The 24,868-nt window shown below is 40.9% G+C and overlaps 1 protein-coding gene across 5 annotated transcripts in view; it reads right to left on the bottom strand.

Annotated features, from left to right (window-relative positions):
• The window catches only part of ANKRD13B (ankyrin repeat domain 13B), a 295,939-nt gene that overhangs the window by 30,484 nt on the left and 240,587 nt on the right, over nucleotides 1-24,868 (bottom strand). For 2 of the 5 annotated variants that reach the window (XM_089683035.1, XM_089683031.1), the window contains exons 9-14: nucleotides 22,231-22,295; nucleotides 7,587-7,720; nucleotides 6,841-6,998; nucleotides 2,249-2,446; nucleotides 1,765-1,925; nucleotides 113-186 (exon numbers count right to left, since the gene is read on the bottom strand). In XM_089683035.1, the coding sequence (XP_089539161.1) occupies nucleotides 113-186; nucleotides 1,765-1,925; nucleotides 2,249-2,446; nucleotides 6,841-6,998; nucleotides 7,587-7,720; nucleotides 22,231-22,295 (790 nt within the window). The remainder of the gene's footprint in view (nucleotides 1-112; nucleotides 187-1,764; nucleotides 1,926-2,248; nucleotides 2,447-6,840; nucleotides 6,999-7,586; nucleotides 7,721-22,230; nucleotides 22,296-24,868) is intronic. The other 3 variants (XM_089683033.1, XM_089683032.1, XM_089683034.1) reach the window with 3 other exon arrangements.

Genomic DNA, 24,868 nt, shown 5'->3' with positions numbered 1-24,868 from the left:
TCAAACAGGAGAAAAAAAAGGAGAGTTGTCATTGAATACAATAACACTTCTCTTAGGATATAAACTTTAAAACCTGCTAGTCTTATCATCTGTGTTACTACAATCTACAAACCTCTCTCCTTTCCGCTCATTAGACATTGGATGAGTTCCTGGCTTGCTGTTTGTCAGAGCTTCCCAAATTGTTACCTATAAAGACAGAACAGAGAAAGGGTTGCATATTTTGTTCTAAGGCTATATCAGCAGGGTATTGCCACTAAACATTTTTTTAGGGATTTTATGGACTTTGATGGAAACTTGCACTAGGAGAGATACGTAGCTTGCTATTTATCTTTTTCCTCCAAAACAAGCATGCAATAAAGTCAAGACAGATCTGCACACTTAAGCTGGCCACACGCTGACTGAAATTTGACTGGCTCAGTAGGGACTTGCCAAATTTTGATCAGTGTGTGGCCATCCCCACTCAACAGAAGTCGATCATTTGATCACTCACGTGTTGGAAAATTTTCCATTAATCTGCATCAATGTCCCAGAGTGGGGGATTGCACCATCTACCTTGTTTGTTTAGATGGAGGAATTTGTTGTTTGTTTTTTTTGTCTTTCTGCCTCCTGGCTGAATGAATGAATGAAAAAACTAATCTTGTATAGCCAGCTTTATTGTGGGTCAATGACTCACAAAGCAATGAGCTCATGAAACCCCTAGATGAGCGTGACAGTTAGGAAAGGTTTCGCAAGGAAGCTGTCAACAACAGACTATATATTTCTTATATTTCTCTCAGGACAGATTTTCTTTTAATAATAACAAATCACAAAGATCCACAGAACTCCGGTACAAAGTCTAAACGGGAAATCTTTCACAATTCAAATGATATATTTCAGTTTTTCTTTTACTTTAAATACCTGGGTTAAATGTCTACTTCTTAAAGTCTTAAATGTCTACTACACATAAAAAGAGATCTGATGCAGGGGATTTTGAAAAAAATTAGGAGTAATTACTTATTCACAGGCCCACAGGCCACACTTACCATGTCACAGCCACATTTTGTGTAAGCCAGTAATTACAAACCAGAAACCATCTCTATTTCTTGGGCAGATCATGAAAGCACAGTTCTTCAATGAACTGTATCACACTTCACCCACAACTTTTAACATCAGCCAGCCACACCTCACACCATCTCCATATTGTTCAGGTACCCCCACTCCTCTGAACTACGTACCTATTAGGGTCTTCTGCTTCTATGCTCCATGAAAAGAAGGGCTAGTAAGGAGACAATGGTCCTGTAGAATACACTTTTTTCAACAGCTAAGAGCTCGTTCTAGCAAGATAAAACTGATCAGTGACTGCATGGACACTGCAGATACATAGTGATCTTATTATTGTCACACACCCATACAAACAAATAATTTAAAAACTTCTTGCCAGTTTCTTTAAAAGCAAAAAGAATCACTTGATTGACTGACAGAATAAAGCTGTCCAGCCAGTATGGCCATCTGCATTCATGTCTGTATTATTTAGTATGCTTTTTTTCCTGTAGTAAATGTATAACTGCTGCTGTTCTATGAATGGCTGAATGCTGACATCCAGAAAGATCTAGCCCTCCACTTATTTCCAGCTGTGGATAAGAGCTAGCTAGATCCATTGTTCCTACTACTCCATCTATTTTCCCATTGTACTCACCTATTTCTCAGGACCTTTTAGCTGCATCTGGGCAGTATTAAATTAAGCAGTAGTAAACTTGTCTAGCATTGATGCTGATGCCATCTCACCTGATCATATTCACTACCAGCTTCTAGCAAACTTTGCTGGATTGCAAATTGAAGAAGGTCGTCCTCCTCCTCACGCATGTTCTCCCGATAACTCCCTACCACACTGTACCCTCGTGGGGCTTCAAACAAGGTCTGGTCCATCTCACAGCCACGTCCAGAAGCTGCAAACACACCAGAACACAGAATCATAAGGCCATCATCTATTGCAGGTGGACAGGACATTAGATCACTCGCTGAAATGTCCTGTTGACATTGAACTTACAACACAAAAGCACCATAGCAAAAGCAGCTAACTCTGTATGTGTGTTCAGGCAAAGCAGTGAAGGTGGAGGCCTGGAGGAGCCATCTGAAATGTTAAAGTGGATCATGCTACCTGCCCATTTATAATCTGTGGGTAACATGAGGCACAGCCAATGGTAATCCTCTCTATAGTCACCCCTACGCAGGACCTCCTGTGCCCCCAGTGCTGAGGTCTGACACATACTGTTAGGGTCCCTCTGTCCCGTGTCCCCCTGTTGTGGCTTCATACTTATAGAGCTGGTGCTGCTAACACTGCAGGAGTCGCTGCTTGGGGAGGGGGCTTCACTGCTGGGGCTCTGACGGAGGGAGGACACTGGCTCATCACATCCATTTAGGTTTCCGAAGGTGATGCGGGCATTCAGGATGTGGAAAATGGGAATTTCTGTCAAAAGACAAAAAAGGTACAAGCATGTCATTACCAACTCTAGTGTATCTATAATAATAGTAGCTGCACAGTATATATGGACTACCTTAACATAAAGGGGCTTGATGATGAAATTTGGAAGGCAAAGCCAACAAAGTGCATTCCTGTTTATTGCTGCAACTTCAGGGCCCTGTAGCAGCTGCTTCCATTCATATTCAAATACTGTGTGTGTGTTTGAGTGTGCATGTATGTGTGTGTGTGTGTGTGTGTGTATATATATATATATATATATATATATATATATATATATTTCTTTTTTTTTTCTTTTTTTTGTATTATTATTGTAAAAATTACACCTCCTGTCCCATTCCACTGCAAGAAATATAAGACTGACAGAGCTGCAATTAATTTATCTCCTCAAGGTTTACAGGCACAAGTAAAACCCTGCCAGACAATTCATTTTATTCCATTTCATTAAAAAAATATTTTGGCAGGAGGCCCTATTGTCAGATTGATCAAAGTCTAGTAGGTCTTTAAGGAGAACATCAGCCTCTTGGCTTTTCTTTTTGTGTACCCAAAAGAAGAATACAACTATTCCTGCTTCCCACAATGAAGGTGGATCAGGGACATGAATCACTACTTTATGAATGGTTAAGTGTGAGTACAATTAGATCACATAAATTTTAATAGACAAAGTAAAGAATTCCTGGTCTGCTGAATCACAGGCTTCAATGTTTACTGCGGAGTATTTTTAAAGTTAGGTGGGTAGCTGGCCACATTTATGCTTTATAATATACTACCTGCATGGAGTTTGCATGTTCTACTTGTGCCTATGTGGGTTTCCTCTGGGTATTCTGGTTTCCTCCCACACTCCAAGGACATGCTGGTAGGTTGGCTCCTGTCTAAATTGGCTCTAGTATGTATATGTATGAATGTGAGTTAGGAACCTTAGATTGTAAGCTCCTTGAGTGTAGGGACTGATGTGAATACACAATGCATAAGTAAAGAGCTGAGTAAATTGATAGCGCTATATAAGTACCTAATATAAATATTATATATATATATATATATATATATATATATATATATATATATATATATATATATACATACACATATATACACATATACACACCCACAAACTCCTGGCAGAGGATGACTGCGTAGAGTAAACTCCAAAAAAAGCCCTGTACATAGAAATTCAGTTCTGCATGATACTCTCAATAGCGGATCCACATGCAGCCTTCCTCTTACATTTGCAGCCAGCTCCAGCTGTTCCACATCACTGAAGTCTACAAGGCCCTCAGCATTTTATGAAGTAGCTCTGATTGTCCACTTATTTTGCAGTATGGAGAGTTCCACGCATATTTATTCTACATGCCAGTTTAAACACCTGTACACTTGAATAAACTGCCAGTTTCCTGATTAGAATTTCAAATTTACCATCACAAATATACATGTTTCATTTTAAATACTTTTGGATGGTATTAATGGCTGAAGTATTGTGAAATGACACAATCTGGTGGGTAATGGAAAAAGTGCAGTTCAGGCTTCTGGATAGCTATTCATCTACATTTTTTGGACTTGGACAGAGCCTAGGAAATAGCAGCTTACTATAGTATTGTTTTCTTCAAGTACAAGACTGTCTGTTTTTATGGTCACGTGTGTTTGATTGTGATTGACAGTGCCTATACTCACATAAATGCAAAACCTAGACCTAATCCTTAAAGAGACCCTGTAAGGTCTCTGAAAAAAATCAAAATACCAGTTCCATGCAATAGAAAAGGTGTTCCACCCACCTCTCCAGTGGCCCATGTCTCCTACCTCCCCTCTGTTCTATCACTGTAGCCTCCTTTAGTGTTTTGACATTTAGCACCAACAGGAGTTTCAGATGCCTGTGCCCCCTGCCATAGTTTTTATTACTATACAGGATTTATATAGTGACAACTATTTGCACAGCACTTTGCATTATACAGATAGACAGTATAGTTATATTATGAATCAAGACAAGAGGGTTAGGAGGGCCATGCTCATGAGAGCTTACAATCGAAAGTAAATGTTCATTTGTTAGGCTGGGGCAGGATAGGCTTTCCTGAAGTGGTGAGTTTTTAAGGATCCTCCAAAGGCGGACAGATAGCCAGAGATAGCTGGACAGATTGAAGGAGGGAATTCCAGAAGATGGATGAAGTACGGGAGACAAGCATGGGATGAAGAGACAAGGGAGCTAGACGTAGGGTTACCACCTCATCCCTTTAAACCTGAACTCATACCGGTAATAATTACACAGGTTCTCAGGCTAAATTAATGCAGATAGGGCACTAAGGGAGTTTAATTACCACCTTAGTCAGCCACAGAACCTGTGTAATTAATATATATTCGGGTTAAAAGGGATGAGGTGGCAACCCTAAACTAGAGAGCAAGAGCAGTCAGGGAGTTTAGGGTTGAGACAAAGGGGATTATTTATTTGACTTTATGAAAAATCCATTCGGGAAATGTTATACTCTATTTTGACTTGGTAACAACCATAACAGCAAAGCTGAAGTGGGGATTTCTGGTTGGCTTAGCTCACTGCTGGCTTTTCTGAGTGATAACTTGTAGATTTACTTGTTACTAGTCATGTAAAGCGAATATATCCATGTTTTATGGAGATGGTTTTCAAATTCCCTGCCTTTCTATCTCTGTTACAGAGTAGCAAGGTTTTCACACAAGCTTCATAAATTATAAGGGGGATCCTCTGAATGCAGTAGAAAGAACACAATGCTTCTCTTAGGCCCCTTGCACATGAGCGGCAAAATTTACCGATGTTTACTCGGGAACTTGTCACACCCATGTGCAAGGGGACGAAAACTGTGTGTAAAGATCTGAGTAATCTTGAGTAAAGGAGAGTAAAGGTGTGTAAGTGTATAGACGAGTAAAATTCTTCTTCATTGCCAGTATTGTAGTATACTACTTAACCTCTTCGCGCTGGCCGCAAGCGAATGTGCGGCCTCCCGGCGTCTGAGCCTTGACGCCGAGCGGACGCACATTTGCGTGCAATTAAGAAAAACATATGTGCTGAGAGCAATTAATATAAGATAGTGCAGCGCTAATAAACTATATTACTGTAATAGAATCAATAAGATAATATAAATAAATAATCAATAGAATGTCTGGGTCAAGTGAAAACCATAAATGATCTTCATAGTATAATTCTTAAAATATGAAATATTAAAATAAAAGTCCATAAATAAATTCAAATTCAAGGATCATGAGTGGGCCCCAAGGTATAATCCCGGTGGTATATCAGTCATCAAACAAAATGGTGGGTGGAAACAAGTAGATATAATGCGCACTCACCAGATGCACAAGGGAAATGTGCAATGTATTTAATCAAACGGAGGTCTGCCCGGAATCCCTCTTAAGGTGGTACAGCGTAGGATAGGTAGATAACATCGGGGTGTCTTTACATCCGGGGGTCCACTTTAAGGACGTATACACAGCCCCTTCATAAACCAGGGATGGTCACCAGGGGGAGCACTGGGGGATTAAAAAGCTCACCAAAGAGCCAGAAGTGGAATACCCATAGTGTAGTATTTAAGATGAATTTTATTAGTAATCATACGATCTCAGCACACATGTCCGGAACTCACAGAAAGGTCCTGATCTCCTCTTTCGATCGGGACCTTACCCGATCATGTGACCGCCATGATGGCGAATCACGGCGGTCACATGACCTTAAAACCCCGCCTCCTGGCTTCTGACACCCTTAAAGGGCCAGGAGGCACCGGCTCCAAGGTTAAACAAGCAAACACGCGAGTAAATTACTGCACTCAAATGAAAAATGTTCTATGTTTTTGTTTTATTGCTCTGTACTCAGTGCTGCATTACTGATCTTTACTCTTTACATTGCTGTGTGCAATGCCCCATAGATAACAATGCATCTAATTTCAGATCAGTAAAAAACACAGCATTTTTTACTCCTGTGGGAAACAGGTCTTAGGGTTGCTTTAGACCAAAATGCAATGTGGGAAAGGTGCATTCTGTGTGCGTCTCCCACACTGCAGGTGAACACACTACCACTGCAAGAGCTTGCGGGTGCCAATGAAATGGTGATGGCACCCCAAGTGCATCTCATAAACGCAGCATGTTTGTGAACAACAAAACTGTGATACCATGCGGTTTGGTACAGTGCATTCTGAAATGTATTGCTTGCACTGCTTTTCTGTGTTCCAGTGCATTTTGCAGCCCATTCAAATTTGAATCAGCAGCACAGGAACTGCACGTTCCATTGTGAACTGGCACTCAAAGCAGGGAAATATCTTGAATGTAGGCCCTAAAAAAAAACAAATGGGTAACTCAACATGCCTCTATCTATGCTCAAATATCACTTGTGTGGGCTGATTTTTCACAGTCTTGTCACTGCAATCACTTACCAATTTTTACAGGGAATCCAGGGGGTAGCCTGAGAGTGATAAAATCACGGAGTTTTGCAAATAGTGCATTGCTTATTGCCATGAGGTCAATAATAGGTGCCACCTGTTCAGACAGAGAGAGAGGGTGGTCCTCACACAACCATAGTTTGGCTTTGAACCTACAGGTGTTTCACATAGAAAGGAAATGTATAATTAGTAATGCAAAAGAAGTCTGATAAATGAGAGTGTGAAAATGTATCGACAGCAATGTATATACTGTATATAACCTATATATTTTTCTTATATTCTATTCTACTGTTTTTTTTTGAATATTTGTTTTCTTAGCTCTGTGTAATTGCAGACTTTTATTTTTTCTTCAATAAAATTTATTGTATATTTTTAGTACAGAAAAAAAGAAAAACTCCAGAGAGGTGCATTCAGTAAAAACTTTACATACCAGATTACATCACGGGTGATCAGAATTACATTTTTTATACCTGTATCTGTATGTAAATTAGGCTGGGTTCCAAACAGTTTACATTCTTAAAGATCCATTTATACACTTGTTCGAAGAGCCAAAACAGATATTTCTTTGTTATGGTTTGAACCATCTACTGTACATGTTCCATAGAGAAAGGGGCTGTTTTATATCAGCAGTAAGTGTCCTGCATGTATACAGTAAACATTAGGGGCAATGCAGGTAAGTAATGAGGCCTGTTTCTATCCTACATTGCCTAGGTTGTTCACGCATGATCAGCTCAACTTACTTTTGAGTTTTGGTAGTGAGCTCCATGGGTCGCCCCATATCTCGGTGTCCCAATTCAAAGTTAGGATCAAAGTATTCATCCGGTGTAATGGCTGTTGGATTGGTCTGGCTAAAAGTCTGGGTAATTAATGTCTGCTGAGAAAAACATAATTAAAAACAAATTATTTTACAGTATATTACATCTATTTAGATATCTGATTGTGAATAGCTTATTGTAAGAACTTGTACTAATAAGTGATAAAGAAATGTACAGTGAGGTTTTTGATATACATGAATGATATAGTATCAGCCTGATATTAAAGGAGTTCTATAGTTTTCATTGTATAACATCAGCATTATAGTAGCAATACATACAATAGTTATTTTTTACAACCCAATATACGCTTACTTTTAAAATCTCCATTTATGTTGTGAGTCCTGCCTGTTTGCTGACCATCTCTTTCCACAATTTCCTAGATTCCCTGCATTCTTTATAGCTTCTTCTCTGCTGTTTACAACCCAAATTCCAAAGAAGTTGGGACGTGTAAAATGGCAGCAACACATCTCAAAAAAAGCTGGAAAAGTACAACCTTGATTCCAAAAAAAGTTGGGACAGGGCCATGTTTACCACCGCTTAGCATCCCTTCTTCTTTTACAACTCTCTGTAAACATCTGTAAACTGAGGAGACCAGTTGCTGGAGTTTTGGGAGAGGAATGCTGTCCTGTTCCCATATGCTGCTCTAAAATCTTAATATATCTTTCAGCATTGATAGTGCCTATCCAGATGCACAAGCTGACCATTGCATGCGCACTAAGGCACTCCCATACCATCAGAGATTTCAGGTTTTGATTTGAGTGCTGATAACAAGCCAGAAGGTCGCTCTCCTCTTTAGTCCAGAGGACATGGCGCCCATGGTTGCCAAAACAAATGTCAAATTTCAATTAATCTGACCACAGAACAGTTTTCTACTTTGCAAAAGATCATTTTAAATTATCTTTGGCTCAAAGAAGACAGTACCGCTTATGGCTGTATGGCTTCTTCTTTGCATTTTAGAGCCTTAACCTGCATTTTTGGATGGCATGACAAACTGTGTTCACAGACAGTGATTTTTCAAAGTATTCTTGAGCCCATGAAGTGATGTCCAGCTGTCTGAGGGTTCAAAGCATCGAATATTGTGGTTCAGCCTTGTTTGTCGTGCAGAGATATTTCCAGATTTTCAGAATCTTTTGATATTATGTGCTGTAGATGATGTTTAAAGTCTTCACAATTTTACATTGAGGAACATTGTTCTGAAATTGTTGGACAATTTGTAGGCACAGCTTTTCAGATTGGTGAACCTTTTCCCATCTTCTGAGACATTCTGACTCTCTAAGACTCTCTCTAAGACTGCTCTTTTTATACCCAATAAACATAATTAGTTGCAAAATATTCTTCCAGTTCTTCCTTGTAATGCCACTTTACCAGCTTTTTGTTGCCCTGTCACAACTTTTTTGAGATGTGTTGCTGCCATAAATTCCAAAATTACCTTTTTGTTTCTTAAAATGGTACATTTTCTCAGTTTAAACATTTAATATGTTTTCTATTGTGAATAAAATATGGATTTATGAGATTTGCAAACCATTGCATTTCTGTTTTTTATTTTATACAGTGTCCCAACTTTTTTGGAATTGGGATTGCACTTTTGATTTCAAAGGACTGCATATCCCATGGTACTTTGCTGCCTGCACACAGTGATTCCTGTACTGACTGCCTGCTGAAACTCCTCCTCTCAGCACCTCTATAGTTCAGAAGGCAGGCTCTGAATTCTGAAACACAGCAGTTCCTACTCACAGCAAATAGTGAACATATGTCACAGAATTCAAGAAAGTGAATATGTGATGATATTCACAAATTACGTTTATTAACTTCAAAATTATTCATGTTAATATAAATAGGCTAGAAATAGATAAATACAATGTGGAAATGAAAATTTAGGATTTTGACTAACTGGTAAATTCCATAGCTTGAAGTACAGTACAGGGCATAGAACAGGGGTCCTCAAACTACGGCCCGCGGGCCACATGCGGCCCGCCGAGCACATTCATCCGGCCCGCCGGCAGGGGACACTAAGTACATGGGCAGGCAGGGGGCTGCTGTCTCTTACCTGGCTCCGGTCCCAGTCCCACGACGATCCAGTTCAGGATGCGCAGCTTCTTCACTCCGGCTGCTCCCTCACTCGATGTCCGCGCTGCCGCTCGGCTCCGCCTCCTCACCGGTGATTGGGCGCCAGTACTGTAGCTCAGGAAAGGCACACAGGCGGCCAATCACCGGCGAGGAGGTGGAGCCGAGCGGCCCCGCGAAAATCAAGGGAGGGAGAGGTCGAAGTAAAGGAAGGAGGACAGCTGACCGCCCGGTAAGTGTGCCGTGCAGATGGTACTGCTGCAACCAGGTATGCTGGCTGCAGCAGCACCATGCTGGAACAGGGGTCAGCTAGTTAAGTGTCATTGCTGTCAGTGGGAGGAATAGTGCCCCATCATTGGTGTCACTGATAATAATGAGGGGCATTATTCCTCCCGCTGACACCAATGATGGGGCACTATTCATCCCACTGACACCAACGATGGGACACTATTCCTCCCACTGACACTAATGATGGGACACTATTCCTCCCACTGACACTAATGATGGGACACTATTCCTCCCACTGACACCAATGATGGGGCATGATTCCTCCCACTGATACCAATGATGAGGCACTATTCCTCCCACTGACACCAATGATGAGGCACTATTCCTCCCACTGACACCAATGATGGGGCACTATTCCTCCCACTGACATCAATGATGGGGCACTATTCCTCCCACTGACACCAATGATGGGGCACTATTCCTCCCACTGACACCAATGATGGGACACTATTCCTCCCACTGACACCAATGATGGGACACTATTCCTCCCACTGACACCAATGATGGGACACTATTCCTCCCACTGACACCAATGATGGGACACTATTCCTCCCACTGACACCAATGATGGGACACTATTCCTCCCACTGACACCAATGATGGGACACTATTCCTCCCACTGACACCAACAATGGGACACTATTCCTCCCACTGACACTAACGATGGGACACTATTCCTCCCACTGACACCAATGATGGGACACTATTCCTCCCAATGACACCAATGATGGGGCACTATTCCTCCCAATGACACCAATGATGGGGCACTATTCCTTCCTATGGAGAAAAAGGGCAAGTGCTGCCAATAATTGATGGCCCTAAAACCTCTTTGCCATGCAGGATTTTCTTTTGGAGCAGGTCGACCAATGTTCATCCGAGCCAACCTGCCTCTACCTTCGGGCAAGCCTTTTTGGGTTTCTTTTCAGATATATCAGGCTCTCTGCTACCTCACGTACCTGTGGCCACCCTTATTCCAATTTCACTTACATTTATGACACTTACTATCAAAATAACTGCCACGTAGCAAAGTCTTTAAAGCGGAACTAAACTATCTGAGCACCACAAACTGAAAAAGTGATTCAATTAATTTTTAATATTCAAGGAAAACTCAGCCCACCCATCCATCTATGTCTTCATGCTCTATTTTGTTGGGAATTCACTTTGAAAACACCCCCCATAGTATTTCTAGCCACAGCTGTCTTAGGTAAAGACAGATGATTCAAGTAGCATTTACTTCCTCAAATCCATCTGCCCTTGGCTCAGGCATGCAGGCAGGAAACTGTGCTTAGCTGAGAAAGCCCTTCCTTCCCTCTTTCAGATGAAAGACAAAAATGGCAACCAGGACTCCTGAGATATATAACTTAATTTTGGCCTAGACCAGATACCATGTAAAAATTAAGAAATGTAAAACAATAAGTTTAAAACAAGTATATATAATATACAGGTCTTCACACCCCTGTTAAAATGTCTGGTTTCTGTGATATAAAAAAAAAAGAGACAAAGATAAATAATTTCAGAACTTTTTCCACCTTTAATGTAACCTATAAACTGTACAACTCAATTGAAACACAAACAGAAATCTTTTAGCGGGGGGGGAATTAAACATGAAAAACTAAAATAATGTGGTTGCATAAGTGTGCACAACCTTTTATAACTTGTGATGTAGCTGTGTTCAGAATTAAGCAATCACATTCAAAATCATGTTAAATAAGAGTCAGTACACACTGCCATCATGTAAACTTCCTCTGATTAACACCAAATAAACTTCAGCTGTTCTAGTAGGTCTTTCCTGACATTTTCTTAGTCACATCCTACAGCAAAAGCCATGGTCCACAAAGAGCTTCCAAAGCATCAGAGGAATCTCATTGTTAAAAGGCATCCGTCAGTAGAAGGGTACAAAAGAATTTCCAAGGCATTAGATATACCATGGAACACAGTGAAGACAGTCATCATCAAGAAAGAAAATATGGCGCAACAGTGACATTACCAAGAACTGGACATACCTCCAAAATTGATGAAAAGACGAGAAAAAAAACTGGTCTGGGAGGCTGCCAAGAGGCCTACAGCAACATTAAAGCAGCTGCAGGAATATTTGGCAAGTACTGGATGTGTGGTACATGTGACAACAATCTTCCGTATTCTTCATATGTCTGGGCTATAGGGTAGAGTGGCAAGACGGAAGCCTTTTTTTACAAAGAAAAACATCCAAGCCCAGATAAATTTTGCAAAAACACATCTGAGGTCTCCCAACGCATGAGGGAAAATGTGTTATGGTCTGATGAAACCAAGGTTGAACTTTTTGGCCATAATTCCTAAAGATATGTTTGGCGCAAAAACAACACTGCACACCACCAAAACAACACAATACCCACAGTGAAGCATGGTGGTGGCAACATCATGCTTTGGGGCTGTAACTGGGGCCTTAATCAAGGTAGAGGGAATTATGAACAGCTCCAAATACCAGTCACTATTGGCACAAAACTTTCAGGCTTCTGCTAGAAAGCTGAACATGAAGAGGAACTTCATCTTTCGGCATGACAACGACCCAAAGCATACATCCAAATCCACAAAGGAATGGATTCACCAGAAGAAGATTAAAGTTTTGGAATGGCCCAGCCACAGCCCAGACCTGAATCTGATTGAAAATCTGTGGGGTGATCTGAAGAGGGCTGTGCACAGGAGATGCCCTTGCAATCTGACAGATTTGGAGTGTTTTTTGCAAGGAATAATGGTCTTCCCATTCTGATATACCAATACACTTGCATCTTTGGGGTTTATTTTTTCTGACTTCTTGTAAATAGTATTCTTGGGCAGAGGATAAGAGATTTTAAGTGATACGGCACCATGTCGGGTCTCTATTTTTTATGTGATGTTTGTTGGGAGTATCGGAAAGAGGTACTATTATCTTGGAGAGTCTGAGCCATCTTTGGAGGAATTCATTCTGTGTCTTGAAAAAGGATTTTTTCCTTGGAGAAGTATATACCCAAATGCGCAAAATGCCAACCATGGGAATGGAAGGCAAATATGTCTGGTGAGTGCATACCTGAGAGGGGAGAACGGCACTACTTCAGATTGTTTCACTAATATTCATGTGGTGATTATGGGAATATGATTATGATTAAGAAGTAACTTCACGTAGTGTTCATAAAAAGGACTGAAATATTTGGACTTTTTATGCGTTTATATTAGTAATATTTTTGAAAATCATTTATTGACCGTCGCATTAATATTTTATATTTTATAGAATATTATTTTGATTTTTTTTTGCATGTAGTTCAATGTGGCAGCATGTTATTAGATCTATGAAAATATTTGTTTGATTCACATCCACACATTAACAGCGCAGTTTGTTTTTAAGGGTTTACACCTAAAAAATACATTTTTTTGAATGGGCAAATACTGCCAAGTCAAGATGTGCCATACTGATAGACTCATACCCAAAAAGACTGCTGGAATAAAATCAAAAGGTGCTAGTAGTATTAGTTTAAGGGTGTGCACACTTATGCAACCATATTATTTTAGTTTTTAGTTTTACTTCCCTCCACCTAAAAGATTTCAGTTTGTTGTTCAACAATTCATAGGTAACATTAAAGGTGCAAAAAGTTCTGAAATGATTTATCTTTGTCTCATTTTTTTACATCAAAGAAACCTGACATTTTAACAGGGGTGTAGACTTTTTTATATCCACTGCAAAGGCCACTCTTACCCTCAACAACATCTAAACCTTTTAACACCATTCAGCTTTACCCTCAGAACAAAATTACCCAACATCATCACCTGCCAAGGTTCTGTAACCATTTCTTACCCACAGCACCACTCCCAGCTGGCCACCCTTACTCACAACATCACTTGAACCTATCCCTCCTCTGCTTACTCATACCCACAACACCACTTGTACCTGACCCTCCTCCACCATATAGAAATGGCATCAACACCATCACCTGCCAATGCTCCTTGACCATCCTTACTTACACATGAAATCACCTCTGGAATCCTTAAGCCCAGCACCACCTCCAGCTGACCATCTTTACCAACAGCACCATCCCCATCTGTCCAGCCTTACCTCCTACACCACTCCAGCTAGCTACCCTTACTAATAGTACCACCCCGGCTGGCCATCCTTACCCACAGCACCACTCCCAGCTGGCCATCTTTACCTTCAACAGCACTTGTGTCAGGGCAGGAACGCTGGAATGGACAGGCAGGCCTATGGTGCGGTCACGCTGCGACTGACGACAGCCACTACCCACAGACCAGAGTCCCTCAGGGCGCGGAGTCTAAGCCCCAGGCTACCCTTCACCAGGGCCCCTGATGGTGGGGATGGACTTGACGCAGCCTGAGACCAGGTCGCGGCCCCCGAGTGACCCCAGCTGCGATAACGACTGCTGCCAATGGCGTACAGCTGGTGGGAGCTAGATGGGAACACGAGTAGAGTAGTCAGACAAGCCGGGTCAATAACAACGGAGCAGACAGTACTAGACGGTAGGCAAAGAATACTCAGGTCACGGGCCGGGTTCAGCAACGGGAGGTCAGTTAAAGGGTTAACGCAGAGAGTAGTCTTGTCCAAGCCGAGTCGGTTACCAGGAGAGCAATGGGAACAACACAAGAGCTTGCAACAGGGCAACATACAGGACACAAGTGCAGCGCACACTTGCAGACAGGAGGTTTAAATGTGCTCAACCACACCCTTCTGAGGAGGAGCCGCAGAAGCCAGAAGGCATAAAGGTTCCCACCATGCTTTGCAGAAAACCAAGCTGGATGCGAGCTCATGGAGATGCACAAGCTCTGAAGAAAGGTAGGACCTTGACAACTTGTACCTAATCCTCCTCTGACCATCCTATCCACAGGACCACCCTTTTCTGACCACTCTTTCCCACAACACCATTTATACTTGACCCTCCTCTGGCAACCCTTACTCTCAGGGCCACCTTCTTCTGTCATGGCTATTACCTTTAGATGTGCCATTTTGATTTATATTCAGCTATATCTCTTACCTCCAACTGCTTAACTTTACCCAAAGCTCATCCCCTAGTTTGCCACCTTAATCTACAACTTCACCCTTTTCTGCAACGGCTCTGTTGCCACTCTTATCTAAAACACCACCTTCAGCTTACCTACAACACCAGCCTCATCTTAGATGACTCTGTGGCCACCTTACCCACAGCACCATTTGCACCTGGCCACCTATACACAAAACATGACCCCAGATGGCAGTCTTACCGAAAGCACCACCCTCAGCTGGCCACCCTTGTCCACAGCACCACTTATAATTGCCCCTCCTTTGGCCATCCTTACTCACAGGACATCTGCAGAATGTACTAAGAACAGTTTAATGTGGTTAGCTCTTTAGATCAACTATTTTCACAGTATTCCGAATATGTCTGCTAACTCCAGTGTTTTAGGTGAACTTCCTTCCTTCCTTCCATAGAATCAAATCCAACGCATGAGCTATAGTGCTTCATATATACAGTACATGCTAACACTTTGAGTGTAGGTGGAGTTAATAGATAGGCTGGTGATGGGCATATGTGGTAATGAGGCTAAGGATAGCCACTGAACCATGGCAGACATGTTGTGGATGCTGTGATGGCAATATTGACTACAAATACTCGAAGTGAAAGGTGCTAACAGTTGTTTATGGTAACATAGCCTTAGAAAAAATTGGTCTGCAGCTCCATAATTTCAAGGCTGCTCAAGCATTCCTAAATGCAGAGACAAAAAAACTCAGACAGCTGTATCACTACAAAAATTGAATCTACATATTTTGAGTGTGGATGGGTACAATTTAGCCACGATGAAAGGTCTAATTGTGAAGACAGAAGGCACAGGCAGCCACCCTCCTGAAAAAAAAAGAGCTACAACCTTTAGTTATGGGTTAGAATAAATTGTCACGGACAATGCAGTGTGACGGCAGCAAGTGCAGGCCTAAATGTGGGGACACAACCCACAGACAGCTAGTTTTCAAAATAAAACCTATAAATTAAAATGAATGATACAGCAATTAGTTTTGGGTGGGTAAGCATGGCTTACAAAAAATGCAGTACATGGACCTGACATTTATTAGAGTCAAGCAAGTGGTTCAGTTTTATCAAACACACAAAGGTTAAATACCAGTTATGAGTATAATTGGAATTTAAATTGTCTGTGATACAGACAGAATTAATGTACATAGGCCAATATGCCTAAAAAGCAAGTCAGATTATGTGAGAGACTGTTGAAAAATGTTTACAGATATATGAAAACGTTCCAGGAGAATATCTCAAAAACAGTTTGTATAATAGAGTTATGGTTATTGCAGGAGGTAATTTCCAGCCCAGACTTTTCATTGGACTACATTGCAGCCAGACTCCACCAAGCCTAAAATGTTAGATAACACTGTTCAACAAATTTTTATTTTTTGCCAGTTTTGGAAACAAAAGGATCCATTTCTTAATGAATTTCACATTCTGAGTTCAAATATAACAATGAAATTTGTCAATTGGCTCTAGTTTTTCTGTAAACGGAAAGTTTTCTACTATAGGCGTAATGACTACATAATGCACAATAATTATATAGATAGATGTCTTTCCACAAATATAAAGCAAGTGATATTGACTACATAACAAAGCCTAAATGGCATAATATATTGCATAGGATTACCAAGAAAAATTATAGCCATAAGCTAAGTTGAATCATTTTAATACTTAGGATTCTCACTAGTTTTGTCTTCAGTTTGTGTCGGTTTTGCTTCTCTTGGCTTTTCTCTTGTATTCGAGGAAAGGGCTATCTCTTACAACTGCACGTGACTACACGCTTCAGGTTCTTCCTCACTTGACTCAACCACGAAGGATTCTGGTGCTTTAGGAATTGGTAGCCCCTCTCCATGAGCAACTGGACGTATTGCCGATGGAATATTTGGATAGTGCACAGATAACTTTTTCTTCTTATTTAGCCCTTTTACAATTGGAGGCACCATACAAAAGTAACAATTACTAACATGATCTGTTGGCTCTCTCCAAATCATTGGCACAGCGAAAGGCATAGATGCCTTTTTTCCATTCAACCATTGCTCCAGTGCCGTCCCACAAGAATTGCAGTATATATGTGGTGCCCAGCTCTTGTCCTGGTCTCCTATCTTGCAGCCAAAATACAAGTTGTAGGCTTTCTTAATCATTCCTGTTATCCTCCTTTTTTGTGAGATAAAAGTTATTTCACCGCAGATATAGCAGAAATTATCTGCTTTATTCACACAAGTTCGAGGCATTACTGAGTAGCCTATATAAGCATAAAACGAAATGTAAAGACGCTGTCGAACTACAATCAGCTACAGATACTGCGGCTTTTATGCAGTGAAGTGATGCAATTAAAGGCTAATATTGCATCATCTCAGTATACATGCAATTTTCTATTGGTCACCAGTATCAATTGCGCAATATGCAGCTGAAGTTGCATCATAATTTTGAATGGCTTACGTCATTAGATGGGTGAATATATCATGGAAACTAGACCCAATCAACATTTTTTAGGGTCATTTTCGTTTTCAGCACCCCAAAATTATGTAAGATTAGCTAATTTTATGCCCAAAACTTTTTACCTGTTGAACAGTGTAACAGGAAATAAAAGGTGGCTCAGGAAATTAAAAGAAACAATTATTTTACTATTGTAAATCATTCTTTAAACAATTCCCTTTTCCACCTTCACAAAGCCTTTCACACACCTATCTACATTTCTGTTGGCATGCATGGATATGTGGAGTAATCAACTTTTTCGCTCCAGTCATGTAGGCCTCGTTTACACCGCTGCATTTTATGTGAGGTGCACTAAAAAAGTCCTGTATGCTGCATCTTTGATGGACTTTCATCTCAATTCACATTCTATAGCACGGGTGTCAAACTGGTGGCCCTCCAGCTTTTGCCAAACTACAAGTCCCATGAGGCATTGTAAGATTGACAGTTACAAGCATGACTCCAAAGGGCAGAGGCATGATGGAACTTGTAGTTTCGCAACAGCTGGAGGGCCGCCAGTCTGACACCCTTGTTCTATAGAGTTCAATGGTAACACGCCTAAAACGCATATACAATGCACCAAAAACTCAATGCACCAGAAACGCACCACACAAATGTGAACTGGCCCTTACTACACATGGCTGTGGATGCCAACAGGCACAGGACAGGCCTACAAGAAGCTGATAAATATAAGATGCAATAATTTTATCACCACTGTCCACATTATTAAAACATTAGTTTTAAGTGGAATGGCTAACTGGATGGGACTACCTTTCACTTTAAATCTCCCCCCAACAGCAATCTATGACTGTTGTTTACTGATTCTTCCCAGAAGTCTATGAGCCGGCCAGTTCATTAAAAGCAATGTACTTCTTATGAGGTTGATATCTTAAAAATAGTTTTTGCCCATATTTCAGCTCATATTCTGCAGGTGTTTGGTCCTTGGGCAATGCTTTTTTTGCAGGATTACATAACTGTTGTAATGCCAATTTGGAATATATATTTGCAAATTAAAAAATACATTTGACATCAACAGAGTGCATTGTCTCAAGGTAGTGCATCTGTCTAAATCTTTATTTTTGTATGGTCTTAATTTTTCTTGTTACCAGAAATGTCCCTGTACACCCAGCTTTGGATCAACCGAAAAATATCCACCCAGCCTTCAAACTATCCTGTCTCCACAACACCAGAGTCCCTTGAAAAGTGCTTCCATCCCTAGCTAAGCAGTGCAAGATACCTGGAGATATAATTCTTTCCATCACTAACTCAACAGTATAGTGCCCTGGCAATATCAAACATCTCTTCCAAACTCAACAGTGCTTCTACAGATACTACTGCTCCCCTAAGCTGTGGCTCACACCTTGGCCCTGAAAATATTGCTGAGCCTCTATTCCTGGCTTAGTATCACAATCTGAGCTATTGTTCCCATGAGCCTTGAATGTACAGTCATGGCCGAAATTGTTGGCACCCTTGATATTTCTCCAGGAAATCATGTATTTCTCACGAAACGTATTGCATTAACACATGTTTTGCTATACACATGTTTATTCCCTTTGTGTGTATTGGGACAAAACAAAAAAAGGGAGGAAAGAAAGCAAATTCGACATAATGTCACACAAACCTCCAAAAATGGGCTGGACAAAAGTATTGGCACCCTTTCACAACTGCGGATAAATAAGAATGTTACAAGCATGTGATGCTCCTGTAAACTCACCTGGGGCAAGTAACAGGTGTGGGCAATATAGAAATCACACCTGAAAGCAGATAAAAAGGAGAGACGTTCACTTAACCTTTGCATTGTGTGTCTGTCTGTGCCACACTAAGCATGGACAACAGAAAGAGGAGACGAGAACTGTCTGAGGACCTGAGAACCAAAATTGTGGCAAAATATCAACAATCTCAAGGTTACAAGTCCATCTCCAGAGAACTAGATTTGCCTTTGTCCACAGTGCGCAACATTATCAAGAAGTTTGCAACCCATGGCACTGTAGCTAATCTCCCTGGTCGTGGACGGATGAGGAAAATTGATGAAAGATTGCAACGCAGAATAGTCCGGATGGTGGATAAGCAGCCCCAAACATGTTCCAAAGACATTCAAGCTGTCCTGCAGGCTCAGGGAGCATCAGTGTCAGCGCGAACTATCCGTCGACATTTAAATGAAATGAAACGCTATGGCAGGAGACCCAGGAGGACCCCACTGCTGACACAGAGACATAAAAAAGCAAGACTACAGTTTGCCAAAATGTACTTGAGTAAGCCAAAAGCCTTCTGGGAAAACGTCTTGTGGACAGATGAGACCAAGATAGAGCTTTTCGGTAAAGCACATCATTCTACTGTTTACCGAAAACGGAATGAGGCCTACAAAGAACAAAACACAGTACCTACGGTAAAATATGGTGGAGGTTCAATGATGTTTTGGGGTTGTTTTGCTGCCTCTGGCACTGGGTGCCTTGACTGTGTGCAAGGCATCATGAAATCTGAGGATTACCAAAGGATTTTGGGTCGCACTGTAGGGCCCAGTGTCAGAAAGCTGGGTTTGCGTCCAAGATCCTGGGTCTTCCAGCAGGACAATGACCCCAAACATACGTCAAAAAGCACTCAGAAATGGATGGCAAAGAAGCGCTGGAGAGTTCTGAAGTGGCCAGCAATGAGCCCAGATCTAAATCCCATTGAACACCTGTGGAGAGATCTTAAAATTGCTGTTGGGAAAAGGTGTCCTTCCAATAAGAGAGACCTGGAGCTGTTTGCAAAGGAAGAGTGGTCCAAAATTCCGGGTGAGAGGTGTCAGAAGCTTATTGATGGTTATAGGAAGCGACTGATTTCAGTTATGTTTTCCAAAGGGTGTGCAACCAAATATTAAGTTAAGGGTGCCAATACTTTTGTCCAGCCCATTTTTGGGGTTTTGTGTGACATTATGTCATATTTGCTTTTCTGCCTCTGTTTTATATTTGTTCCAATACATACAAAGGGAATAAACATGTGTATAGCAAAACATGTGTTAATGCAATACCTTTTTTGTGTGAAATACTTGATTTTCAGGAAAAATATCAAGGGTGCCAACAATTTCGGCCATGACTGTATATGAAAATGTCCTTCTCATCCCAGGTTTAGTAGTTCCCTTTCAAATACACCTGCCCCCAAAAACCCAGTTCATCAGAGGATAGTCCTTGGAAATATTACCCTCTGCAGCTGGGCTTAACTCTCCTAGAATTGTAACATTTCTTCAACTCTCAGAAGAGAGTAATCAGTTGGGTGACCTATACAATAATGAAGTACAGAACACTTAAATATAAAGTGCTGCAGCTCATAGAAACCAGAAATCGAACACTTTGGTTGGTTAGATTCTGGGATTTGAAAATCTGGTCACTATGGGTTATTTCCATTTGTACTTCTCTATTGTTTATTGTACAGTACAGGTAAATGAAAAGCTTGCAATTTGGATCTCAAACACAAGCCATTGCAATCACCTGGGGGCAGAGAAAATAGTTTAGAACATAAGAAGTCTCTTATTTGTTACTTTCATCATTATACAATAGCTATTTACTAATTCTTCCCAGAAGTCCATGAACCAGCCAGCTCATTAAAAGCAATGTACTCCCTGTATGGTTGATACCTTATATCTGTTAATAATTAAAGCAACAAACAACTCTATTGCACAGAAAAGAAACAATACTTACCTGACCTGCTGTCACACAGTCAAACCTTGTACTCTTGAAGAGCTATGGTGGCTGAAGAATCTTCCAACATGTAAACCTTCATTGTGCTTACAGGTGTGTAGGATGGGTCCCAGGTTCCATACTACGTGCTGTGGTTCCTTTGACTGGCTCTTACATCACTACTATGTCCTGTAGTATTGTGGGGGGTCAGTGAAATCATAGTGTGCAGAGGGGAATCAGGTATTTGACATTTCCTAAACATGGGAAGGTGATTCTTCAGCAAGCTTAGTTCTTTGACAAGGCAAGAATGTATTAATTATTTCCTTGCAGGGAGACCTTTTTTCTTTAGATTTTTTAAAATAGCAAGAGTCATTTTAGGAGCGTAATTACACTTAGCCATTAAGAGCTCCATCTACTGGTTTATCTACACATTTCAGTATTTAATACAATCACATACATAAAGGAGAGCAAGTTTGTAATTGTAAATGTCCTATCAAGGATGACTTTAATGTAACATTGCTATAATAAATCAAAATATGCCTTACTGAAAATGTATAATGCTTTCCATTCAAGGACATGTTTCTGTATAATATAGAGATGTGAGAAGATGTGAGACATTACAAAGAGTTGTGGAGGGCCCTTTCTGCCCTGGACATTAACTCACTGCAACCATTGTTTCTTTGCCACTTGATGTTATGCCTACATATATAACATACTGTAAATTAACTAAAAAGGAATACCTGTCTGTCTGAAAATCAATTACTTTATAGGAGTATATTTTTCATATCTGGAATCTAAAAGCAAGCATTTCTTAGGACCACTCTTTTTTGCTCCAGTTTGTATAAGTGAGCCTTAAATTCTCTTCCATCATCTGAAGGTAAGTAAGATTTTCAGAATATAATCAATGATAATAGCCAGACATGAAGCTGGGATGATCCCATTCTGCTATAACAGGCATCAATTAATGCTATCATGGTTTTAGAGGGACAGCTAGTACAAGATGTACAGTACAATCATACAGCACAGCATGGGAGGATGTTGCAAAGAAACATCCATTGCTTCCAATTTAATACTCACCCCATTATTTGGTCCTACGTGCTGCTCAGCTATTCCCAGGAATGATTGCAAAGGTGTTTTACTACCTGCAAAGAAAATTGAAAAATATCACTGACAATCAGGATAAACCTAAGGATTATCACTGCCTGGGACAACAGCTAAACTGTCATCCTTCTTATTCTTTCTACCAAGTATCATTATTGTTCTTTTAGTGCTTATATAATACAAAACATTAAGAGTCGCCACAATCATTATCTATAACCAGTATGAAACCATCGGCTGAACCTAATTACAGAGGGAGGCACTTGTTCATTACAGTGGAATCTTGAAAATCAACACTTTATGACAGTAGCGCACAGCATCCGATCAGATTTTATATTTTATTCTCTAGTGTGTATACAAGATTAGCTGCATAAAGACTTCAGGTGTACAGCCAGTACAACAGGCACACCTAGGTGATACTTCCGACAGATTCAGGATTACTTCTACTTGATAAAGTAGGTTACTTACAAAATTTTTATCAAAAATAAATCTCAATAATTCTCTTTCTTTAAGATACACTGTCACTTAACCAATTCAAGGAAAAGTGACAGTGTTTGTGAGGAGCCTTCACTCCCATATCACTGATACTCACTTTTCTAGTGCTCCCCCCACTGCACCCTCTTAAGTCACAACTGATACCAAAATACCTGGTGTTGGCTATGCTGGTGCTGCATGTCAAGGGGAGCAGTGCTATCACCCTTTTCATGTGAAAATGCTGAGGTCTACTGATTGGCTGCTAGGCCCAAGAACTGTCATATGGGAAAAGGTCACCCTCTCACAGACCATGTCACTTTTCTCTGTATGGGCAATGTGACAATGTCTCTTTCAGGAAGTCATTTACATTACTAAAGCCTAGTACACACAAGCTGAATGTCGGGCGGCATCGGGCAGTTCAATAGAAACCGGCCAACAGCTGGCCCGAGTGTACAGCAGCTGGTTCGACAGAAGCTGGCCGTTCAGCTGGCTTCTGTCGAAGGGGCATGACCAAAAAAGGTCTGCCGATTGGCTCCCAATCACGACTGACTGGAGAGTTATAGAGGGGGGGACATCCCCTTGTCAGAACACAATAGCACAGCAGGGGAGATCTCTTTACTAACATCGGATAGTTAGTACAGCGGCTCCTCCTAAGCTGTCAGGTTTTTGCATTCAGCCCGATCGGTCGAAAGAAAACAAAACTAGTAGTGTGTACCATGCCTAAGGATTCACTGATTCCAAGGATGATAAAAGTCAGCAGCCTCCTTCCCTGGTTGAACATCACAGGAACTGCCAAGCCCACTAGTCTTAAAAGATAGAAAGAATTTCAGACGCAAACTAAGAGGCTATTTATCATGGCGGTTCATAGCTGCAAAACTGGCCCCTCCCATTTGATGAGGTTCAACCCCATAAGCAGAGAAGTCATAAAATGTTTAAGGGCCTTACATATCAATGTGTACATGCTAAGCACTGGAGTTATTTCCTCGCAACCACCAGTCAGGTTTAAACTTTGAGCACAGGTCTGATTCAGATTGGTAGCTGGAGATAAGCAACATCAGCTCTTAGTTAACAATATGCTGATACAAAATACCTTTAGCCTGGTTTCACACTGATGCGGTGCGGAATTTGCAGTGTTTTCTGTGCAAATTCCGAATAGCATCACAATCGCACCCCGTTCATGCAAACGGCCGCAGGTGTGTGTGTGAAGATAACAACCCCCCGAAATCGGTCCGCAAAACGCAGTGCAATACGCAGAATCGGATTGCATGGGTGTAAATATCCATGCGATCCAATTCTAGTGTGGACCAAAAAAAGGGTCCTGCACCTTTTTGATGCAGATGCAGTGCAATTTGAGCCATACAAAATGTAAGGCTCCAATCGAATGTGGTGCAGTTCCTGTGCGAATCACACGCAATATACCGCACCGCACAAGTGTGAACCCAGGCTTAGTTACCCTGTGACTATGCCCCTTTGGGGATGAAACATGTAACAGGGAAGAAGCAAACTTTGTCTCTAAATCAGTAAACTGCCTAACACTTGCAGTGGAGCCTACACTTTTCCCTTGAGAATAGGAGCTATTTATATCTAACATATTTATATCAAGCACAGGCTTTCTCAAACTCTTTAAAGTGAAGAAACCCTTGAAAAATATCCCAGGGAACCTAATAATTACTATATCTACAGTAAACATGTGCACGGCAGAAGTTTTCCTTTTGGATGCATTCATTCCTTGGAGAATTTTGTTTTGCCATATTCGTTATGTTTAACCGATTTGTTTTGTATCTTCAGCATTCATTTCGTATAGTGGTTGGTCTGGGTGGATTTGAAAAATGTAGCAGTTTTTCCAAAGTATTATTATATATACAACAAATTATTGAATCAGAAGGATTCAATATTTTGGGACGCTAGTCCAGCCCACCAAGAGAAATGGCATGAGCTGATTGAACAATATCAACTGGAGCCATGTGCATCAGAATTAACAAATGGAACAAAATTTGGATCCATTAATTATCCAAATTATCAAACAAATTTGACCATTGAATTAATTTCCCCATGGGCCTGAACTACCGTTGCATCATGTGGCGTCATCCGAATGAAAAATGCATTCGTAATTTGACAGAAATGTCTAGCGCTCCTGATCCAA

The sequence above is a fragment of the Staurois parvus genome, unplaced genomic scaffold (assembly GCF_062004578.1).
Source record: "Staurois parvus isolate SC_StPar_1 unplaced genomic scaffold, SC_StPar_1.0 ptg000299l, whole genome shotgun sequence".
Lineage (NCBI taxonomy): Eukaryota > Metazoa > Chordata > Amphibia > Anura > Ranidae > Staurois > Staurois parvus.
The sequence above is the reverse complement of the archived record's forward strand: the minus strand, read 5'-3'. Positions and strand labels throughout refer to the sequence as shown.